The sequence below is a fragment of the Rhinopithecus roxellana genome, chromosome 5, assembly GCF_007565055.1.
Source record: "Rhinopithecus roxellana isolate Shanxi Qingling chromosome 5, ASM756505v1, whole genome shotgun sequence".
NCBI lineage: Eukaryota > Metazoa > Chordata > Mammalia > Primates > Cercopithecidae > Rhinopithecus > Rhinopithecus roxellana.
The window spans coordinates 76,375,923-76,395,571 of NC_044553.1; the positions used below are offsets into that span (position 1 = coordinate 76,375,923).

Here is a 19,649-nt window from a genome sequence, read left to right on the forward strand (position 1 = left end):
AATGTATCTGAGCTCCAAGCTTCATGCTTTTTCTCATTTGTATATGGTTCTTCCATACTACGTAAATAAACTGGGTAAGGTATACCTTTTCTAGCAACTGATATTTCCTAAATAAGGACATCACACCCTGCCTTGTTTATTGTTTTATTGCAGCTCTGTGTTCGTCACCTTCTCTGATTCAGTTAGCCCCTAACTCCAATGCAAATATGGGCATTATTCAGTCAGTTCTGCTGCTGGACAAATAATTTTTTTTCATAGTTACTAGGTTATTAAAATAAATAAACATGAATTCTTCTTAGTCTTCCTACCTCTTGAGTTTTTATTCTATATGATTGTCCATTTATTTTGAGTTAGTGGCAAGCCAGATGGAGAAACACCTTTTTTAAAAAAACTACTGATAGCACAGTTTAGTAGAGGAATTAAAAGAAAATTTGGCCAGGCACAGTGGCTCACACCTGTAATCCCAGCAATTTTGGAGTCCGAGGTCAGGGAATCACTTGAGGTCTGGAGTTCAAGACCAGCCTGGCTAACATAGTGAAACCCTGTCTCTACTAAAAATACAAAAATTAGCTGTGCGTGGTGGCACATGCCTGTAATCCCAGCTACTCAGGAGGCTGAGGCAGGAGAATCGCTTGAACCCAGGAGATGGAGGTTGCAGTGAGCCAAGATCGTGCTACTGCACTCCAGCCTGGGCAACAGAGTGAGATCCTGTCTCAAAAAAAAAAAAAAACATACTTGAAGATTGATGAACTCCACGCAGAATTCTGTGGAAAGCAGAAGCTGCTGACTTGAACACCTGCAATGAGGAATCCAGTGAGGAGGAGACAAAGTCCTTGCAGAGCTCCCAGGAGAGTAGACATCGCACAACCATAGTTTTGAATGAAGAGGTTTTGTGGCAGGGGGCAAGGGGCTGTCTGAAAGCAAGTCTGAGGTAACAGAGTTGAATCCTCCTGGGTTTCTACACATCCTTAGCTGAGTACTGACAATCTGCCCATATAGAAACTGCTGTAGATCTGAATCCACATTCATTTTGATATTTGTCTTAAAATAGTTCCCAAATTCCATTTCCATAATTACAATGGAGTCCTCCATTTATTCTTCTTTTTTGGGAAAGTGGTGATTAAATTTTCTGCCTTGGACATTCAACCACTTTTCTTCTTTTTATTTCCTTTGGAGGGTAGATCTTGACTATGTGCCTGCAGCCATCATGTCTCACCTCACAGCTTACTGTAATAAAACTTACTCTGCAAGGGGTAGATGAAAATGGCCCTGTCTCTATCACCTTTTAGAGTAATGCTTTAGGTTTCTCTCCTAAAGCAAAGAAGTGAACAAAGGGATACAAATTAGGGGTCACTGCTTTTCATGACAAGAAAATTAAACACAGAAATAAGCTCTACCTGAGCTAACTGCGTCAGTGAGGTCCTTCCGTCTGGAGCGCCTGTGCCCGCCGTTACACGCTCTTGCTGTTCTGAGTGCTGGTGGGACTGGAATAAAACAACATGCAATAAGGAGACTAGCTGAATGTAATCTTACATACCACAGGACATTAAAGAAGCAGAAATACGCATTCATGTTCAAGGAAAGAAAATACCACCAAGAGTGGTTAAAATGATTGTCAGCATAGGTCTGTCTCAGTTTAAATGGAGGGTTACTTGAGTTACCACAGCAGAAGTACTGAGTTTAAATTTGCAGCTCCTGACTTCTATTTGATGTTCCTCAGCCGTTGGCAGGCTGTTAGTGCTGCTTCCTGTCAGACACTGGGGCATTCTTCTGTTGTCAGAGGCCCAGCCTAGGATTCAGGACCATGTATAGGCCCTGGAGGGCTGGCCGTGGCAGCCTGCATGCATGGACGGACCCCAGCTTCTGATCATGATTTTTCACCTTCTAAAAATTATTGCTCAAGTAATGCATGTTCGTTGCAGAAATGCAAAATGGGGGGAAACCCCTATAATTTTAAGACAACGGATGTTTTCAGTAAAATGATTTTTTTAAAAAAATCTCATTTTAGATATTCTGAAGGAATGAATTCTTCTGTAAGTAAAACTTATAGATACCTGGTTTCAACGACTGTTTATGCCTCCTACATATTAGACACTGAGATGGTACAGAGATAGGAGCTACAAAGAACAAGATAGAGTCCTGCCCTCTGGAAGCCCACAGCCTAGTGAGAACCTAACAAGTAAAACCATGAATTATCTTGCAACTCAGGAAGTGCTGGAGGTTCACAGAGAAGTGGGTAAACTGGAGGGCTGTATGCTAAGCAGGAAGTACAGGGATGCTCTAAGGTCCATGCTATCTGGAGAGAATCTGTGGTAATAAGTTGTTCTCAGGTAGGACATGGGATGCTTTCCAGGGAAATAGAATGAACAAGGTACAGGAGGTCTGGAGGCCTGAAGGGCCCTACCTCCGTTCCTTCCTAGCCACATGTCTGCAGGCCCCACTATGCTTTGGGTACCTGAGGCTGCTGCAGTGCTAATCTCCAGATAAGCAGTGGTGCTCCTGCACTAGGTATGAGCTGATGGTGCAATACAGGGAGAAAACAGGGCACTCTTTGGAGGGCGCTTCTGTCCATCAGCAACAAGTCTGACTACCCGAAGGCGGGAGATGCCAAATTCTGTCTTCTGTCCTACAGAGAAGCTGATGGTTGCTAGTCAGTAGGTAGCAGAAAACCAGACCTGGAAGCATTGAACAACAACAACAACAACAAGAAGGAAGGTGTGGAGGTACAGTGAGGAAGGAAAGAACAAAGACAAGAAAATGAAAAAAATGAGCAAAATGACCAAAGGACTCTATAATCAAGAGCCCTTAGACAAGCTCCCTTTTTCTCTTCAGTTCCTTCAGTTTTCTCCTCTGTAAACACAAGGCAGACTCTAGTGCCTAGTGTTTCTTCAGCTATCACATTTGATGCTTTCCTAGAATACATATCATTTCAGCTCACACAAAGAACTAAGATGTCAACCAAAATTGCCATAAACACTGTAAAAAATAGCTAAGTGGCACTGAACCACCTGAGGTTAGGGTCCACCCCTGCAACAGCATAGAAATGGAAGGGTCTGCGCACACAGTAGCTGGAGTCCCCTAGCTACTTTCTTGTGGACTTTCTGTGCTAACGGGAAAGAGTCTTTCCCATCCCCCTCCCCAGGGTGGGCTGGTTGCCTTTGAAGTGCTAAGGTTGAGAAATGCCTGGTTAAGCCACAATTAACAAAATTACAAGGCTAAGGAAAAGCAAACACTAAAATATGAGCCAGGAAATGACTCAAGAACTTGAAATAGAATTCTATTTGCAAAGAAGGAAACAACTCTTTTATACTAAAAGATTATAGGTATTACAAAAATGACACACCTGAATGTAAGAGAGCAGCAAAATGACCAGAACTTGGCCATGGCTTGTACCTCTTAAGATAGATTCTGAGAAAGAGCACATGCTACCAAAGTTTGTACATCAGTAGTTAAGGGCAAACCTTATGTTTTGCCATTAGGAAAACTAGAATGTTTAGGTGGTACCTCACAAGGTCTGTTACCCTGGTGGAATTTAATCCAATGACTTTAACTTGTCATCTGCTCTGCAGCTTCATACACTGTCTTATCATGCCCTCTTTTGGCTCTGGAGGTTCTGATCCTTGCTAATTGGTCAGGATGCTGATTTGTTCATTTGCAAGGGAAGGCACATCTGAATGGGTAACATTGGGGGCAATAATAGTAATGATGGATTTTGTGATTATATTTGCCAGGCATTGTATTGGGTGCTTTCTATACAGCATTTTAATCTCACCATTTTACAGATGGAGCTAATTGGCTTCCGTGAGATCACACAGCTGCTAAGAAATAGGGCCAGGATTCTAACCTAGATCCATCTTGATACCAAAGCCTGTGGTCTTTGCACAACATCATGCTATCTTAGTCAAATCACTCAATTACAGTTCAGAAGAGTCCCTGAAAATAGAATCAAGAAAGGCATGTAAGTGTCCTAACCACTTCTCAGGTGTTTCTACCTAGACATTTGGGATCAGTCTTTAACATCAGAGAGCTGGAGCCTTCATCTGGGGCTGTAACTCACAACTCAGCCTGCATTTGTTAACTGCATGTTACAACTTCAATTTATTTGCCTTTGTAATACTTAGGTAATTGTGTAACCTGACAAGGTTCTAGCGTGATGTGACTTCATTACCTTTATAAGGAATTCCAGACTGAGTTCCCAAATTCTGGAACCCTTTTAGGTTTTTGTTACACTCCATGCATTGGGTATACTATACTATCATCTGAATCTATTGGGCAGTGAAACATGAAAATCTGAAGGGCAAAGAATCACAAGCAATAAAATACCTTATAGTAACCACTCCAACCCATTTGTAGGGAGGGGATTCTTAAGAAATACAGCAGGAGCTGAATATAGACGGAGCATTATTGTTTGAAACTAGATCCAGGGTTTGTGAGGCAAGCAGCTTCAGCGTTAGGACATCTTCATGAAAATCAAATGAAGGGAAAGAACTCAAACCACCAAAATCTGTTTGGCAAACTAAATACATTCAAGAGGAAATCATGTTAGCACCTGCTTAAAGAAAAAGATTTTATAATAATGAAAATTTATGTTCACCTTAGACAAATTATAAATAACAGGAAACTTAGTGACAGCCGGGCCTGATGGCTCACGCCTGTAATTCCAGCACTTTGGGAGGCCGAGGCGGATGGATCGCCTGAGGTCAGGAGTTCAAGACCAGCCTGGCCAACATAATGAAACCCCATCTCTCTTAAAAATAAAAAAAGTAGCTGGATGTGGTGGCAGACACCTGTAATCCCAGCTACTCGGGAGGCTGAGGCAGGAGAATGGCTTGAACTCGGGAGGCGAGGTTGCAGTGAGCCGAGATCGTGTCATTGCATACTCCAGCCTGGGCAACAAGAGCGAAACTCTGTCTCAGGAAAAAAAAAAAAGAAACTTAGTGACCAATCAGCAAAAATGAAGTGTTTTGGTTAAGGAAAACTAACAGGATGAAGTAATGGAAAACCAGGTTTGGAAAAATGACTTCTCAAAGCAAATGCAAAACCCAGCTTGAAAGCAGAATCTCATCTCAGGAGCAGAGATAGGTGCTTATTCCAACAATATTTGAAACTATGCCAAAGAAATGCAGAACACATATTTCTGGGAGAAATCCTATAGTCATGAGTCTCAAATGTTTTTCTCTCAAGACCCCTTATGAGGCCTTCAAAGAACTTTGATTTGAGTTACATTTATCTGGTATTTATCATATTAGAAATTAACATGGAATTTTAAAATATTAAAAATAATAAACCCACTTTATGTTAATATTGAAAACATTTTTATGGAAAATAACTTTTCTAAAACAAAATGTCATGATTTTTGCAAATCTCTTTACTACCTAGTTTAATAGAAGGTGACTGGATTCTTACATCTGCTGCTGCACTCAGTCTGCTGTAATGTGCTGCTTTGGTTGGGGACATGAAGAAAATCTGGCCTCACACAAATTGTAGATGGAGAAGGGAGGGCTATTTTAGAATAGCCTGTTCAGATAACTGGATAGTCCTTGATATAACACCAAAACTCAACGAGTGAGTTGCTTAAAGGTAAGTTGCAATATAGAATCTGAAACCATAGCAATGAACTTGTTATACTGTTATAGTACACTCTTTTAGCCTGTCTTACACTTTTGAATAGCTCTTTATCCACGTATAATTTTGTGGCATTCAGGCATTGGTCATTTGGACAATACTGGTTCACTGAATATACTGTCTTTCAAATATTGACACATTTCATCAGGTAATTACTTATAAAAAAGTAAATCACATTTATTAATAGCACCTTTAGAAAAGTCTTCCAGGTTGGGAAGTTGTGAAGCATGTGGCAGATACAAGTTTTTCAAGATTCTAATTTTCACTTGGAAGTTTAAATTTTATCATTTTCAGTAAATACTATCAGTTGTTTTCCTGAAGTGATAGTTCATTTCACTGATTTTTGAGAAAATGTCTGCCAAATACCCAAATCTGAATGACCATAGTCTATTGTTCTCTCACATGATGATGGTATTTTATGGAAAAAGAGGCTAGTTCAAAATACAAATGTCACACAGGTGCATTCCCTTGAGACAACCATGGTACTGCAGACTGCAGGGTTATTTCGTTAGTTTGTTCTTCCTGCGAATGATTGGAACATGGTGACTATAAGTACAGTTTGGTGCCACTGCCTGATCTGTGTGATGACGGCAGCCTTACTCATGATGCCTTTGTCTCATCAATTCAAATGCTGACACAGTGAAAAAGGCAAGTGATACTATTTCTTTAAATATTAAGAAAAATAATTTTGACCTTGTGGACCCTCTGGAAGGGTCCTAGGGAGGGGTTCATGGACCACACTTTGAGAACCACTGTTCTACAGTGACACCCAGAATGCAGCTGGTACTCCTCCCTCCCTAATTTCTGAATAGGGAGCTACAATGAGTGTTGGCCTCAATTTTAAAAAGTCGCCCAACATTAGATGTTTTTAAACTACAAACCTAACAGACTCGACAAACTCCACTGTCATTTTGGCCACTCATTGTGCACTGCATTGTCATGTTTCCTGCATAGCCGACACATCAGCCTACTTACTCCAGCCTGCCATGGGACACTCTTTGCAGAGTCCTTCCTTTGACTGCCACTTGTCCTGGGTGGGCCAGGAATCAGCTGAAGCTCCTGGATGTTCCCATCCGGCACCTGAACGGTTATGTATTGCGCCAGCTTTTGAACACAACTGCAGCAGTGTTCCAGTGCCTGCTCCTTTGACTCTCCACTGAACTGTACTCGAAACAGGCGACTCTTGTCCTGTTTGACAAATCAAAAGTTAATGTGAGAGACCCTCGTCATATAACTTTACCTTTATTTACTTTGGGGTCTTCCACTGAGTGGTTCCTTTGCTTGGCGGAAGAAGAGGTATAGATAAGGGAACAGTCATCTTCACTTATTGATGCAGACATAGAAAAGCCAATAATTCATTTTCTTCCCCCTTTTGGGAGTTGCTCATCATACTAAAATTCACTTCCCTCTGGGAAGTGACATCAGCAAAAATGGAAAAGCTCTATCATAAAGACAAGATCACTATACTGATTGCAGATCAATGTTTCATCATGCTTTGAAATAAAGATTTCACAGCTTCTAATTCCTTAAGTTAAAAATCTGAGAGGATAATAATACAGCATAGTCCTGCTCAACAAAATTTTTCTAAACTGACTAATATCAAACCAGGTAGATACCACATTAAACAAGGCAGTGAGCTTAAACAATACTGAGGAATAGTAACAGGCAGATGCTCAAAGCTAACAGATCTCATGCTAATGATCTGTAGTACTCTTTATCCTTAAAGAGGCCAGACTACCACACAAGTTGCATAGTGAAAGGCTGTCTTTAATTTGCTGTATGAGTCACATCCCTTGGCAAATTAGCAAATGTGGGACAGATGCAATTAAAAATTTGTAAAAATCTGTCTACTACATCAAACTTATTTGATTACAAGTATAAAAACATCTGTGTAAAAACATCTAGATTGTAACAACATAAAATCATTTTAGAATAGTTTCCCTTTTTTCTAGTCTACTTACTCTGCCTAGTTTAGAGGAGTCAACCTACATAAAAGCCTCCTGAAACAGGACTGTATATATTGTATACCTTTCATCAGTTTCCTCTGTAAAGAAATGCAGATACTAGGCTTAGCACAGTGACAGTCCTTTTCCCCCATGAAATATATATACCATGTTGCTACCTTGAAAACACTCTTAACTACAGTTAACAAAATCCTGTAAGTTCCTATAAGCAAATAGTCCTTGATATTCCTGTTCACAATTCACACTATTTAAATAAACCCATCGAGTAAAGCCATATATTTAGGTTACAGAAAACTCTTGGCATGGCTAAGATAATGGTAAACTATCATGTTTAGAAGACTAGACACCACTACCCCTTTTCACTGCCACTGTTTGGTTCTCTTCATATTTTAATTCATTTAATTTTTCCCCTGAATATAAAAGTAATCCATTATCATTATCTTGTCCAACATTGGAAAAAATATGAAAATAGTCATATATATCTGTGGGTATATAAAAGAATATATGCAAACACTCATGTATAATTTCTAAAATTTTAGGTACATAGGTATATATATGAGATACATGAGATGTTTTGATACAGGCATTCAATTGGTAATAATCACATCATGGAAAATGGGGCATCCATCCCCTCAAGCACTTATCCTTTGAGTTACAAACAATCCAACTCTATTCTTATTTTAAAATTTCCATTATTGTCATCCTGTTGTGCTATCAAATACTAGGTCCTGTTCATTCTTTCTTTTTTTGGATCCATTAACCATCCCCACTACCCCCCACTACCCTTCCCAGCCTCTGGCAACCATCTTTCTACTCTTTATCTCCATGAGTTCAATTGTTTTGATTTTTAGATCCCTCAAATAAGTGAGAACATGTGATGTTTGTCTTTCTGTGCCTGGTTTATTTCACTTAACATAATGACCCCCCAGTTCCATCCATGGTGTTGCAAGTAACAAGATCTCATATTTTTAACTTTTATTCTAAGTTCAGGAGTCCAACTGCAGGTTTTTTACATGGGTAAACTTGTGTCACGGGAGTTTGTTGTACATATTATTGCATCACCTGGGTATTAAGCCTAGTACCCATTCGTTATTTTTCCTGATCCTCTACCCTCCAAAAGGCCCCAGTGTATGTTGTTCCCCTCTATGTATTCATGTGTTCTCATCATTTAGCTCCCACTTATAAGTGAGAACTTGTGGTATTTGGTTTTCTGTTCCTGTGTTAGTTTGCTAGGGATAATGGCCTCCAGCTCCACCCATGTCCCTGCAAAAAATATTTCATTGTTTTTATGACTGCATAGTACTCCATGGTGTGTATGTACCACATTTTCTTTTTCCAGTCTATCATTCATGGGCATTTAGGTTGATTCCATGTATTTGCTATTGTGAATAGTGCTACAAAGAACATGCATGTGCATATGTCAATATTACAGAATGATTTATATTCCTTTGATTATATACCAAGTAACAGGATTGCTGGGTCAGATGGTGTTTTAGGTCTTTGAGGAATTGCCACACTGTCTTCCACACTGGCTGACCTAATTTACACTCCCACCAACAGTGTATAAGCACAACCTGCCAGCATCTGTTATTTTTTTACTTTTCAGTAATAGTCATTCTGACTGGTGTGAGATGGTATCTCACTGGTTTTGATTTGTATGTCTCTACTGAGTAATGTTGAGCTTTTTTTCATATAGTTGTTGGCTGCATGTATGTCTTACTTTTAAAAAGTGTCTATTCAGCCGGGCACAGTGGCTCACGCCTATAATCCCAGCTCTTTGGGAGGCTGAGGGAGGAGGATCACAAGGTCAAGAGATCGAGGCCATCCTGGCCAACATGGTGAAACCCTGTCTCTAGTAAAAATACAAAAATTAGCTGGGCATGGTGGCACATGCCTCTAGTCCCAGCTATTCAGGAGGCTGAGGCAGGAGAATCACTTGAACCCAGAAGGCAGAGGTTGCAGTGAGCCAAGAGCGTGCCATTGCACTCCAGCCTGGTAACAGCGAGCTTCCATCTCAAAAAAAAAAAACAGAAGAAAAAAGAAAGTGTCTATTCACCTCCTTTTCCCACTTTCTTATGGAGGTTTTTTCTTGTAAATTTAAGTTTCTTGTAGGTGCTGGATATTAGACCTTTGTCACATGCATAGTTTGCAAAAATGTTCTCCTCTTCTGTAGGTTTTATGTTTACTTTGTTGATAGTTTCTTTTGCTGTGCATAGCTCTTTGGTTTAATTAAATCCTATTTGTCAACTTTTGCTTTTGTTGCACTTGCTTTTGGCGTCTTTGTCACGAAATCTTTGCCTATGCCTGTGTCCTGGATGGTATTGCCTAGGTTGTCTTCCAGCATTTTTATAGCTTTTGGTTTTACATTTAAGTCTTTAATCCATCTTGAGTTAATTTTTGTTTATGGTGTAAGGACCCTTCCAGTTTCAATTTTCTGTGTATGGCTAGCCAGTTATCCCAGAGTCTCATTCTTTTTTATGGCTGAACGGTACTCCACTGTGTGTAAGTACCACATTTTCTTTATCCATTCATCTGCTGATGAACACCTAGGTTGCTTCCAAATCTTGGCTATAGTGAATAGTGCTGCAACAAACATGGGGGTGCAGATATCCTGATATGCTGATTTCCTTTCTTTTGGGCATATATACAGCAGTAGTATTGCTGGATCATATGGTAGCTCTATTTTTAGTTTTTTGAGGAACCTCCAAACTGTTCTCCATAATGGTTGTACTAATTTACATTCCCACAAACCATGTAAGAGGGTCCCCTTTTCGCCACATCCTCTCCTGCATTTGTTATTGCCTGTCTTTTGGATAAAAGCCATTTTAACTGGAGTGAGATGATATCTCATTGTAGTTGTGATTTGCATTTCTCTGATGATCAGTGATGTTGAGCACCTTTTCATATACCTGTTTGCCATTTGTTATGTCTGATTTTTGAGAAATGTCTATTCAAATCTTTTGCCCATTTTTAAATCAGATTATTAGCTTTTTTCCCTATTGAGTTGTTTGAGCTCCTTATACATTCTGGTTATTAATCCCTTGTTATATGGGTAGTTTGCAAATATTTTCTCCCATTCTGTGGGTTGTCTCTTCACTTGGTTGATCATTTCCTTTGCTGTGCAGAAGCTTTTTAACTTAAAGCAATCCCCTTTGTCCACTTTTGCTTTTGTTGTCTATGTTTGTAGGGTATTACTCAAGAAATTTTTGCCCAGACCAACATCCTGGAGAGTTTCCCCAATGTTTTCTTGTAGTAGTTTTCTTAGTTTGAGGTCTTTAAGTATTCAATCCCTTTTTATTTCATTTTTGTATATGGTGAAAGATGGGAATCTAGTTTCATCCTTCTGCACACAGATATTAGTTTCCCAGAACTCTTTATTGAAGAGACTGTCTTTTCCCTCAGGGTATGTTCTTGACACCTTTGTGGAAAATGAGTTCACTGATAAATGTATTTTTATAGGTTATATATTGTGTGTGTATGTATATAAAATTCATTGCTGTTCCATAACATAATTTTTAATTTAACATCAAATATATAAAAATAGAAGTATATACCTCATTACTTTCAATGGCTGAAGAGTATTCCTTTATTTAACTGGCCCCCTATGGATGAACATATAGGTTATTTCCAGCCTTTGTTCCTATTATAAACCACCAAGCTTTGACAAGCACTCTTATACATACATCTTTGTGTATACATGCCTAAAAGCAGACTCGTTGGGTCAAAGGATGTGTGTAATTCATATTTTGGTACATAATGCCTAACTCCCCTGTGGCCAGACAGGGCTGATTTACTCCCACCAAGAATCTATGTGCCCATTTCCCTCCAACACTGAAGATTCTTTTTTTAAATTTTTGTCAACATGCTAGGTTAACATACTTTTTTAAAAATTTCATTTCTTTGATAACAAGTGAGGTTGACTATCTTTCTTATGCTTATTGGTCATTTGTATTTTTTCTTTTAGTGTGTTACCTATTCATACCCTTAGTTATTTTCCTCTTCGATGGATAATCCCCAAATTATCAAGAGTCACTGAAAGCTAACCTTCCCTGAGGAAGGGAAAAGAACTGATAAGAGACCTATACATTCAGTCTATACTACTACTATGAATCTTCTTTTGTGAAATTAAGCTGATTTCTTATTTACAGTTGTTTAGCTGTTTCCAACAGACTCCATATGAAGACATCTATATGAAGTACCCTTATATTAGCTATTAGGATTCTGCGATTATCTAATCTTTTGACAGTGACATCAGCAACTGTACTTCATAGCTAGCTTTAAAAAGCTGTATGCACAAGCAGACAGCCTACAAGCAGGGCAAAAACCTGAGACCAGTTATATAAGTCTACAGGTGTCTATATGTGAATGTATATAAGAATCAGTTTGGATAGCTAGAGATTTTTGGAGTGTAACTCCAAAAAAGCAACAGAGTAGGTTACATGTCTAACAGCCTAACTGAAGTCTTGTTCCATGTTTGCTTCTGTAAAAATTTCAGAATTTAAGCTTATCATCTAAAGCCAGAAATACTACTTCAACGCATGTGGATCCAAGATAAAACCCAGGTACATCAGGAAAAATCTGAAAATTAGTTGTATCTCCATCCTATATCCTCAGTGCCATAGGTTACCATAATGGAAAACTTTCCATTGGATTAACCAGAGGGACTGCTAACGATTGAAAGTCTTGATGAGATTTATTTTTATGCCATAATCAAAAGTCAGAAAGAGCTTCTTGCTGTGAAGTGAAAAGTTCTCAAGTATACCAACAATCACGAACTTCGCCAAATACACAGTCTCTAGTTTCTATCACCTAAGAAGATGGACTTATAATTACTGTATCTTAAGTGGTGGCTTACATGTAAAGTTGTATCTACCCTCCTTCAGAACACTTAATTTCAAGTTATAACAACTAATACGGACTCAAGGAAGCAAATTTAAGGATAAGTGCTCATCTCTTTTCACTTATCTTTTCACTTTTCACTTATTGTACTCACAAGAAAATCAAGGCTTCACTTTCTGGAAGGGATTAGACCTACCAAATGCTGGCTCACAGGTATGAATAACATCTCCATACAGAGATGCTTAGGCTACAGGCTCCACAGTAGGTGTTCCAAGGCATCGTCACGCCCTGGAAGATGTGGAGCCCAGTTAACACGACATAGCCGAAGAGACACTAGAGGCCTCACACAAACCCAGTGGATTTTCCCTCTGGTTTTAGATTCATCACCCAGATGGGTATGAAATTTTCCATTACCACTGAGACCCCAAATGAAGCAGTTTTCCCCACCACTTATTGTGAATTCCTCTACTATAGAAAATGTGGGAGGAAGTACAGAAAAAGGTCTTAACCAGAGAAGGTACTTCAGCATTTTATTTGATTCTTTGCTTTGAAACTAAAAGGCAATACTCAAAGCCTTGGCTAGATGAAATCATTTTAAAAACTCCTCAGTGAGTTACTGGGAATGAGAAGTAAAGAGGACAGCGGTTGTTTGTGTTTACTTCTTTGAGCCAAAGTGCCCTTAAGATAAGGAATTACATGTCTACTGTTAGCCCATTAGCCAGAACCTATTTGATCAGGATTGCTGGAAAAAGGGAAGCCTACTTATAAGTAGGCAGAATTTATTCAACCTACTTATTTCAGTTCAGAGAGAAAAGAAATATAATGCTTACTACTCACAGAATTTATTATATTAAATTGCTATAAAAGGAATGAAAATTTTACTTCTTCCATTTGTCAATAAGAGTGTTTTGGCATAATACTTGAAAACTAAAAGTTATCCAAGGCATGAAGCACCAAAGATACTCTTTACCAGATAGGGCAAAAGAAGAGTCTGTTGGTTCAATGTCAATATATTACATCAAGTCAATAGATCAAAGGAGGAAAAAAACCCATGATCTTAATACTTGTCAAAAAGCATTTGATAAAATGATATGTAATCCTGATAAAGGCATTAAATAAACTATAATTGAAAGAGATTTCCCTTACATGATAAAGAATATCCAACCATTAGCTAGGCATGGTGGCACATTCCTGTGGTCCTAATTACTCAGGAGGATGGGGTGGGAGGATTGCTTGAGCCCTGAAGGTCGAGGCTGCAGTGAACGGAGATCACAACACTGTGCTCCAGCCTGAGTAACAGAGCGAGACTCTTCTCAAAAAAAAAAAAAAAAAAAAAAAAAAAAAAAAAATCCAGTTAACAGCCAGAGATGGAATTAATGTGTAAACACTACTTCCCATGCAAGTCAGGAAGATGTCAAAGATACTATAACCCTATGATTACAGTGTTCTGGGAGTTCTAGACAATTCGGTAAGGTAGGGAAAGTAATAAAAAATATAAATCATTGGAAAGAAATAGAATTGTAAATTATAAAAACACTTTCCTAGAAATTAAAAAAACAAACAGTTAATTAAAGTTTAGTAAGGAGGTTAAATTTAATTCAGAAAAAAATCCAATAATAACTAGCTGGAAATATATTTGGGATAAAGAATACCATTTACAGCTGGGTGTGGTGGCTCATGCCTGTAATCCCAGCACTTCGGGAGGCCGAGGCGGGCAGATCACCTGAGGTCAGGAGTTTCAGACCAGCCTGACCAACATGGAGAAACCTTGTCTCTCCTAAAAATACAAAATTAGCTGGGTGTAGTAGCGCATGCCTGTAATCCCAGCTACTCGGGAGGCTGAGGCGAGGGAATCACTTGAACCCAGGAGGCGAAGGTTGCAGTGAGCTGAGATCGTGCCATTGCACTCTAGCCTGGGCAACGAGCAAAATGCCGTCTCAAAAAAAAAAAAAAAAAAAAACACATTCACAATAGCAGGCAAATGGTTCCTAGCTTTAAATGTTTAAAAAATCTATACATATGGTATATACACAAATATATAAAATTATACAACTACACAAATTATACATAGTTTGAAGAAGAGAAAAACTAGGCAAAAGAAGTAGACAGGTGATTCACAGAAGAAATGCAAATGTCACATTACCATGCTCATCAGTTTTAATAAGAAATGCAAATTAAAGGAATATGTTCATTTCTGCCTGTCAAATTAGAAACTAGTTTTTGAATTTAAATTGTATCACCATGTTGGAGAGGATTTGGATAAATGAACATTCTTACACATTACCAGTACAGTAGAAGCAGGGACAACCTATTGGGAGGGCAAATTTATAAATTTTTTAAAAAAGTGTATACATCTGGGACTTCTAAGTAAAGAATCCTGTAAATAAATCCTTATGAAGATCAGAACATTTTTATAATAGTGGAAAAATTAGCGATGAGTTAAACCCTAGTGCATCCAAACAATAACATGCTACCAAGCCATTATGAGTGTTTTCAGAGATTAATGACTTGGTATAATGTTCCTGATAAAAAGAACAGGATACAAAGTACTACAATCCCCATTTTATAAATTATCTATATGGTTGACACTCAGTTAGCACAAGCCAATCCACAAGAGGGGCTGGAAATGTCAAACGCTCGTTTTCCTAATCTTTGCAGTTCGGGACAGCCATATTACACTGGTCCATGACACATAAGCAGGCATCTTCTGGTAGTTGTGGGTGGTGGAAAGCTGTATAGGAAAGTGGATGCTTTCCTTATAAAAGGGCCAGGTGATACTGACCTTCCTTCAATAGAAATTCAGTAAAGCTGTAGCAACCATTCTGCACCCAAGAGGGAGCAGCCAGGAGAGTTACAGAGATACCAACGTGGACACTGTTGAGTTGCTGGATGATGCTAGCAACTGCCTGTTTCTAGATTTTTTTTTTTTTTTTTTTTTTTTTTTTTGGAGACAGTCTCGTTCTGTTGCCCAGGCTGGAGTGTAGTGGTGTGATCTTGGCTCACTACAACCTCTGCCTCCTAGGTTTAAGCAATTCTCTCGTCTCAGCCTCCCAAGTAGCTGGGATTACAGGCACCTATCACCACCCCCGGCTAATTTTTGTATTTTTAGTAAAGATGGGGTTTCACCATGTTGTACAGGCTGGTCTTGAACTCCTGACCTCAGGTGATCCGCCCGTCTTGGCCTCCCAAAGTGCTGGGATTACAGGTATGAGCCACCATGCCCAGCCTAGGTTTCCTTTTAAGTAAAAAAAAGGAAATCTGTTTTTTTAGGCCATTATAGCTGATTTTTCTCTTACATGCATCTGAACACAATCCTAACTGATACAGTATATATGCTTAGTAAAATCTTCAGAATATTAATAATTATTTTTGAGTGGTCAAATTATGGTTGATTTTTATTTTGCTCTTTGTAGTTAGTTTAAAATTTTAGTAATAATGTATATTTAGAAAAATTTAAAACTCAAACATATAGCATGGTATAACTTTTTCAGAGATCTATACATTCATTCAGTATGATATGGTCTGGAGCTAAGTCCAAAGATCAAAAGGCAGCCACAGCCTGGTTCTCTGATAGCTAGTCATAACCTGGGCTATTGGCCTAAGTCACTTTCCTTATATGGGAAACAAAACAGGGGTTCTTGAACATTTTGGAGTGTGTACTCCAGACCCCTGCGACAATCTGGTAAGCCAGTGGACTCAGAACAATGTTTTTAATCACACAAAATACACAAGTTTACAAAGAAATCAATTATACTGAATTTGTTTATTACAATATTAAGGCGCTAATTTGTGAACTAATGTATATGCTTCTTTATTAATGTATTTGATAATAAAGATCTAGTAGGACTAACAAACACCTTAATTTTCAGGTAGTGATGAGCATAAACATTTGAGATGTCAGATACAACTGAACTGTGATATGAAAGTATCTGTGATTTCCATTTGTGAGAAGTTCTAAAACTACTGTGATCTGCTGGCCTACATTCATAGTGGAAGGAAATGATAAATTTCAATTAGAGGTCAGTGAAAATCCATAGAAGTTCATGGACCCCCTGAATTCTATGGAGACTCTGGGGTCTGTGTACCCCAGGTTAATACCCTTCCACTAGATAATCGTCTAACTCTCAGAGTCTGAGTCCCTCAAAAATTAGTATCTTTCACTTAAATTTCAATGTTATCTACTCCGTGAATGTTAACAGATTGGTTTTCATAGTTATTTTTGAAGGAAAATGATCCAGGTGATTAATATGCATGTTTCTTTGATGAGGATCATTCTTTACACTTAATACAGCTAGAAAGCAAGTAAAAGAGAATTTTTTTAATATTAGAAAAAATGAAAATACATATTCACTGAATCATTTGAAAATATACACCTTTTTAAACATCCAAATAGCAAGACAAATGATGCACTCCACCTCCTCCCGATTTGTGCTTGGGGGACAGAGAATGGCTGCACAGCTCCATCAGATGCATATTGATAAATCCATTAGAGCCTGACTCCTTAGCAATGTCTTCCTGCTAATGAGGCTTCTGCCTCTCTACAGTCCTTGTTTCATGTTTTGCTCATAGTACAAGCCTTTCTTAAACATTTGTATTCTTCCCAGTACATGTCACCTACCAAGAGATGCTCCCAAACACCTCCCCAACATACACACATAGAAGATGAGAAGAGTATGATCATTAGCTTAAATCTTGCCTTTATCGTTGTTCCAAACAACAGACAATCCATGCGTCTTACAATCTTCAACCAGTCCTTGCTACCAATGAGTGAAAACCCTTCCTGAAACAAAATAATTAGGCAAAAATTAGCAACAGAAGCAAAAATATGAAGAATAGCTGTGGCTGCAGCTACTTCCTGTTAGAAAGTTGTATATTTATTTATTGTGTAACTCAAACATAGTAGCAATGACTCAATACAACCAGTTGCCAAGGATGACCCTTATACTAAGTCCTTAATGTCCTGGTGCTTTTCCTGCATGAGCAACATAAAGACAACTTTTTTTCTTAATCTTTTTATGTTGAAAATCAATACAATACTAAAGAGAGTTAAGTGTCCATAGTCATATTTGATATAAAATGCCTCTAGAATTTGCCAAAATATTATTTTATATCCCCCCAAATCAAGGGTTCCATTATACTGATTTATTAACTTATCTGGCATATCTCTAACTCCATAGTAAGAATTCTCTTCACAAGAATCTTATTTTCAGGTTCCTATGAATGGAAAATTTAAAGCATTTTGCTTTTGGATACTGAATGCTTACTTTATTTCCATCTGAAAAAACAAAAACAGGCAAAGAGGGCAGTAGAGGGCACACAAGTCTCAAATGAAAGACAACCGTTAGATCCATAAAGTGAAAAGATAAACTTTATCTACCATTTACTAATGAAGTCAGTGGAATGAACTATCTGATGATTATGGCAGCTCTTAAGCACCAGTTATGTTGTCAGTGCGTTTCCTCAGTTAAGCAACCCACTGAGTTAGAATATGTTTAGCATACAGTAAAACCAATCCAGGAGATTAACTTACAACACGCAAAAACTGCATGCGAACTGCCAGTCTACCCTTAAATGTTAGTCCACCATAGCTAGGGAAGGCTGCTGGAGTAATCTGAGAAATCCCCAACTCTTAAAAAACAGAAGAAAATGTAGTCCCTTGTTCATCTGAACCCTCACAAAATCCCTGTGCTTAAATCTCAGTATGGTGAAAGTTGCAACTTTCACAGAAATTTACAACCTGGGAGACAGTGAGGGTTACTTCTTTGATGCTTTAATTAAAAAATAATAATAACAAAAATTTAAAAATTAGCCGGGTGTGGTGGCAGGCGCCTATAGTCCAAGCTACTCGGAAGGCTGAGGCAGGAGAATGGTGTGAACCCAGGAGGCAGAGGTTGCAGTGAGCTGAGACTGCGCCACTGCACTCCAGCCTGGGCGACAGAGCGAGACTCCATCTCAAAAAAAAAAGAGTCAGTTCTGAAATGCTAATTCTAAGTATTTTATCGGTATCCGTTTTTTTTTTTTTTTTCTCAAATGGAAAAAGAAGTTAGGCAAACCATTTATGATTTCTTAAAACCTTTTCAGAATTAGCAAAAAGAAATGTTGATTATTACATCCAAAAATACAGTTAATTGTAGTTTCGAGTGGCAATATATGAGGAAACTGGTACACACATTGCTGGTGGGAGTGCAAATTGGTACAGTGCTTATGGAGGGCAATTTGGCAATATCAAAATTACAAATGTATTTACATTTGGACCCAGCAATCCCAATGCCAGGAATTCATTTTACAGATCAACCTGCACATGTATGAAGTGATGCATGGAGAAGGGTAAGCATTTCTGCTTTTTTTTTTTTTCTAACAGAAGATTGGAAACAACTCAAATATGCATCAAAGGTGGATTGGTTAAGTAAATTGTGGTACTCTATACAATGGAATACTATACAGGTGTAAAAAGTAGTAAATGTTATATATCAGCACTGTCCAGAAGAAACAGAATTTGAGCTACATATGTAATTTGAAGTTTTCTAGTATCACTTTAAAAAAAGAGAAATAGGCAGAATTGGTTTTAATATTTATTTAACCAATTATATCAAAAAACATTGAACAAATTGATGACTAGATTGTAAACAATGTAAAACATTAATGAGACAGTTTGCATTTTTTTGTACTGTCTTTGAAATCCAGTGTGTGTTTTACACTTATACCACATCTCAATTTGGATGTTGGATTTTCAATGGTTAAAGTGAAATGTAGTCCTATTAAAACAATAAAGTTGAGATTAATAGGAAGATATTTTTCACTTTCATTTTTTAAACCTAAATTTAAATTAAATAAAATTTAAAATTCCATTTTTAGTTGCACCTGCCACATTTCAAGTGCTCCACAGCCACATATGACTCCTACTGACCTTCTTGGACAGTGCAGCTTTATATAAACTGAACTCTAACACATATTGTTAGGTAAAAAAGCAAGCTACGTAACAATGTCCATCACATGCTACTTTTTTTTTTAATAAGACAGAACAATGTATATTCTTTACATAAAGAACTGGAGGACTAATACACAAGAGGCTAATAACCATTTGCAGGGAGTGAAGGCGAACAGTACAGATGGGGCAGGGGTGGGAATAAAAGCCTTCTCTATGCCTTTTTAACATTGCTCTGATTTTTGAGCTGTGTAAGCTTCTTATGCATGTATGTGAGAAAATTTATGCAAACATTT

General features: G+C 38.1%; 1 protein-coding gene across 2 annotated transcripts in view; it reads right to left on the reverse strand.

Annotated features, from left to right (window-relative positions):
- The window catches only part of REC114 (REC114 meiotic recombination protein), a 139,492-nt gene that overhangs the window by 2,982 nt on the left and 116,861 nt on the right, over positions 1-19,649 (reverse strand). The window contains exons 3-5 of one of the 2 annotated variants that reach the window (XM_010383273.2): positions 17,125-17,208; positions 6,601-6,813; positions 1,398-1,484 (exon numbers count right to left, since the gene is read on the reverse strand). In XM_010383273.2, the coding sequence (XP_010381575.1) occupies positions 1,398-1,484; positions 6,601-6,813; positions 17,125-17,208 (384 nt within the window). The remainder of the gene's footprint in view (positions 1-1,397; positions 1,485-6,600; positions 6,814-17,124; positions 17,209-19,649) is intronic. The other variant, XM_030930389.1, reaches the window with a different exon arrangement.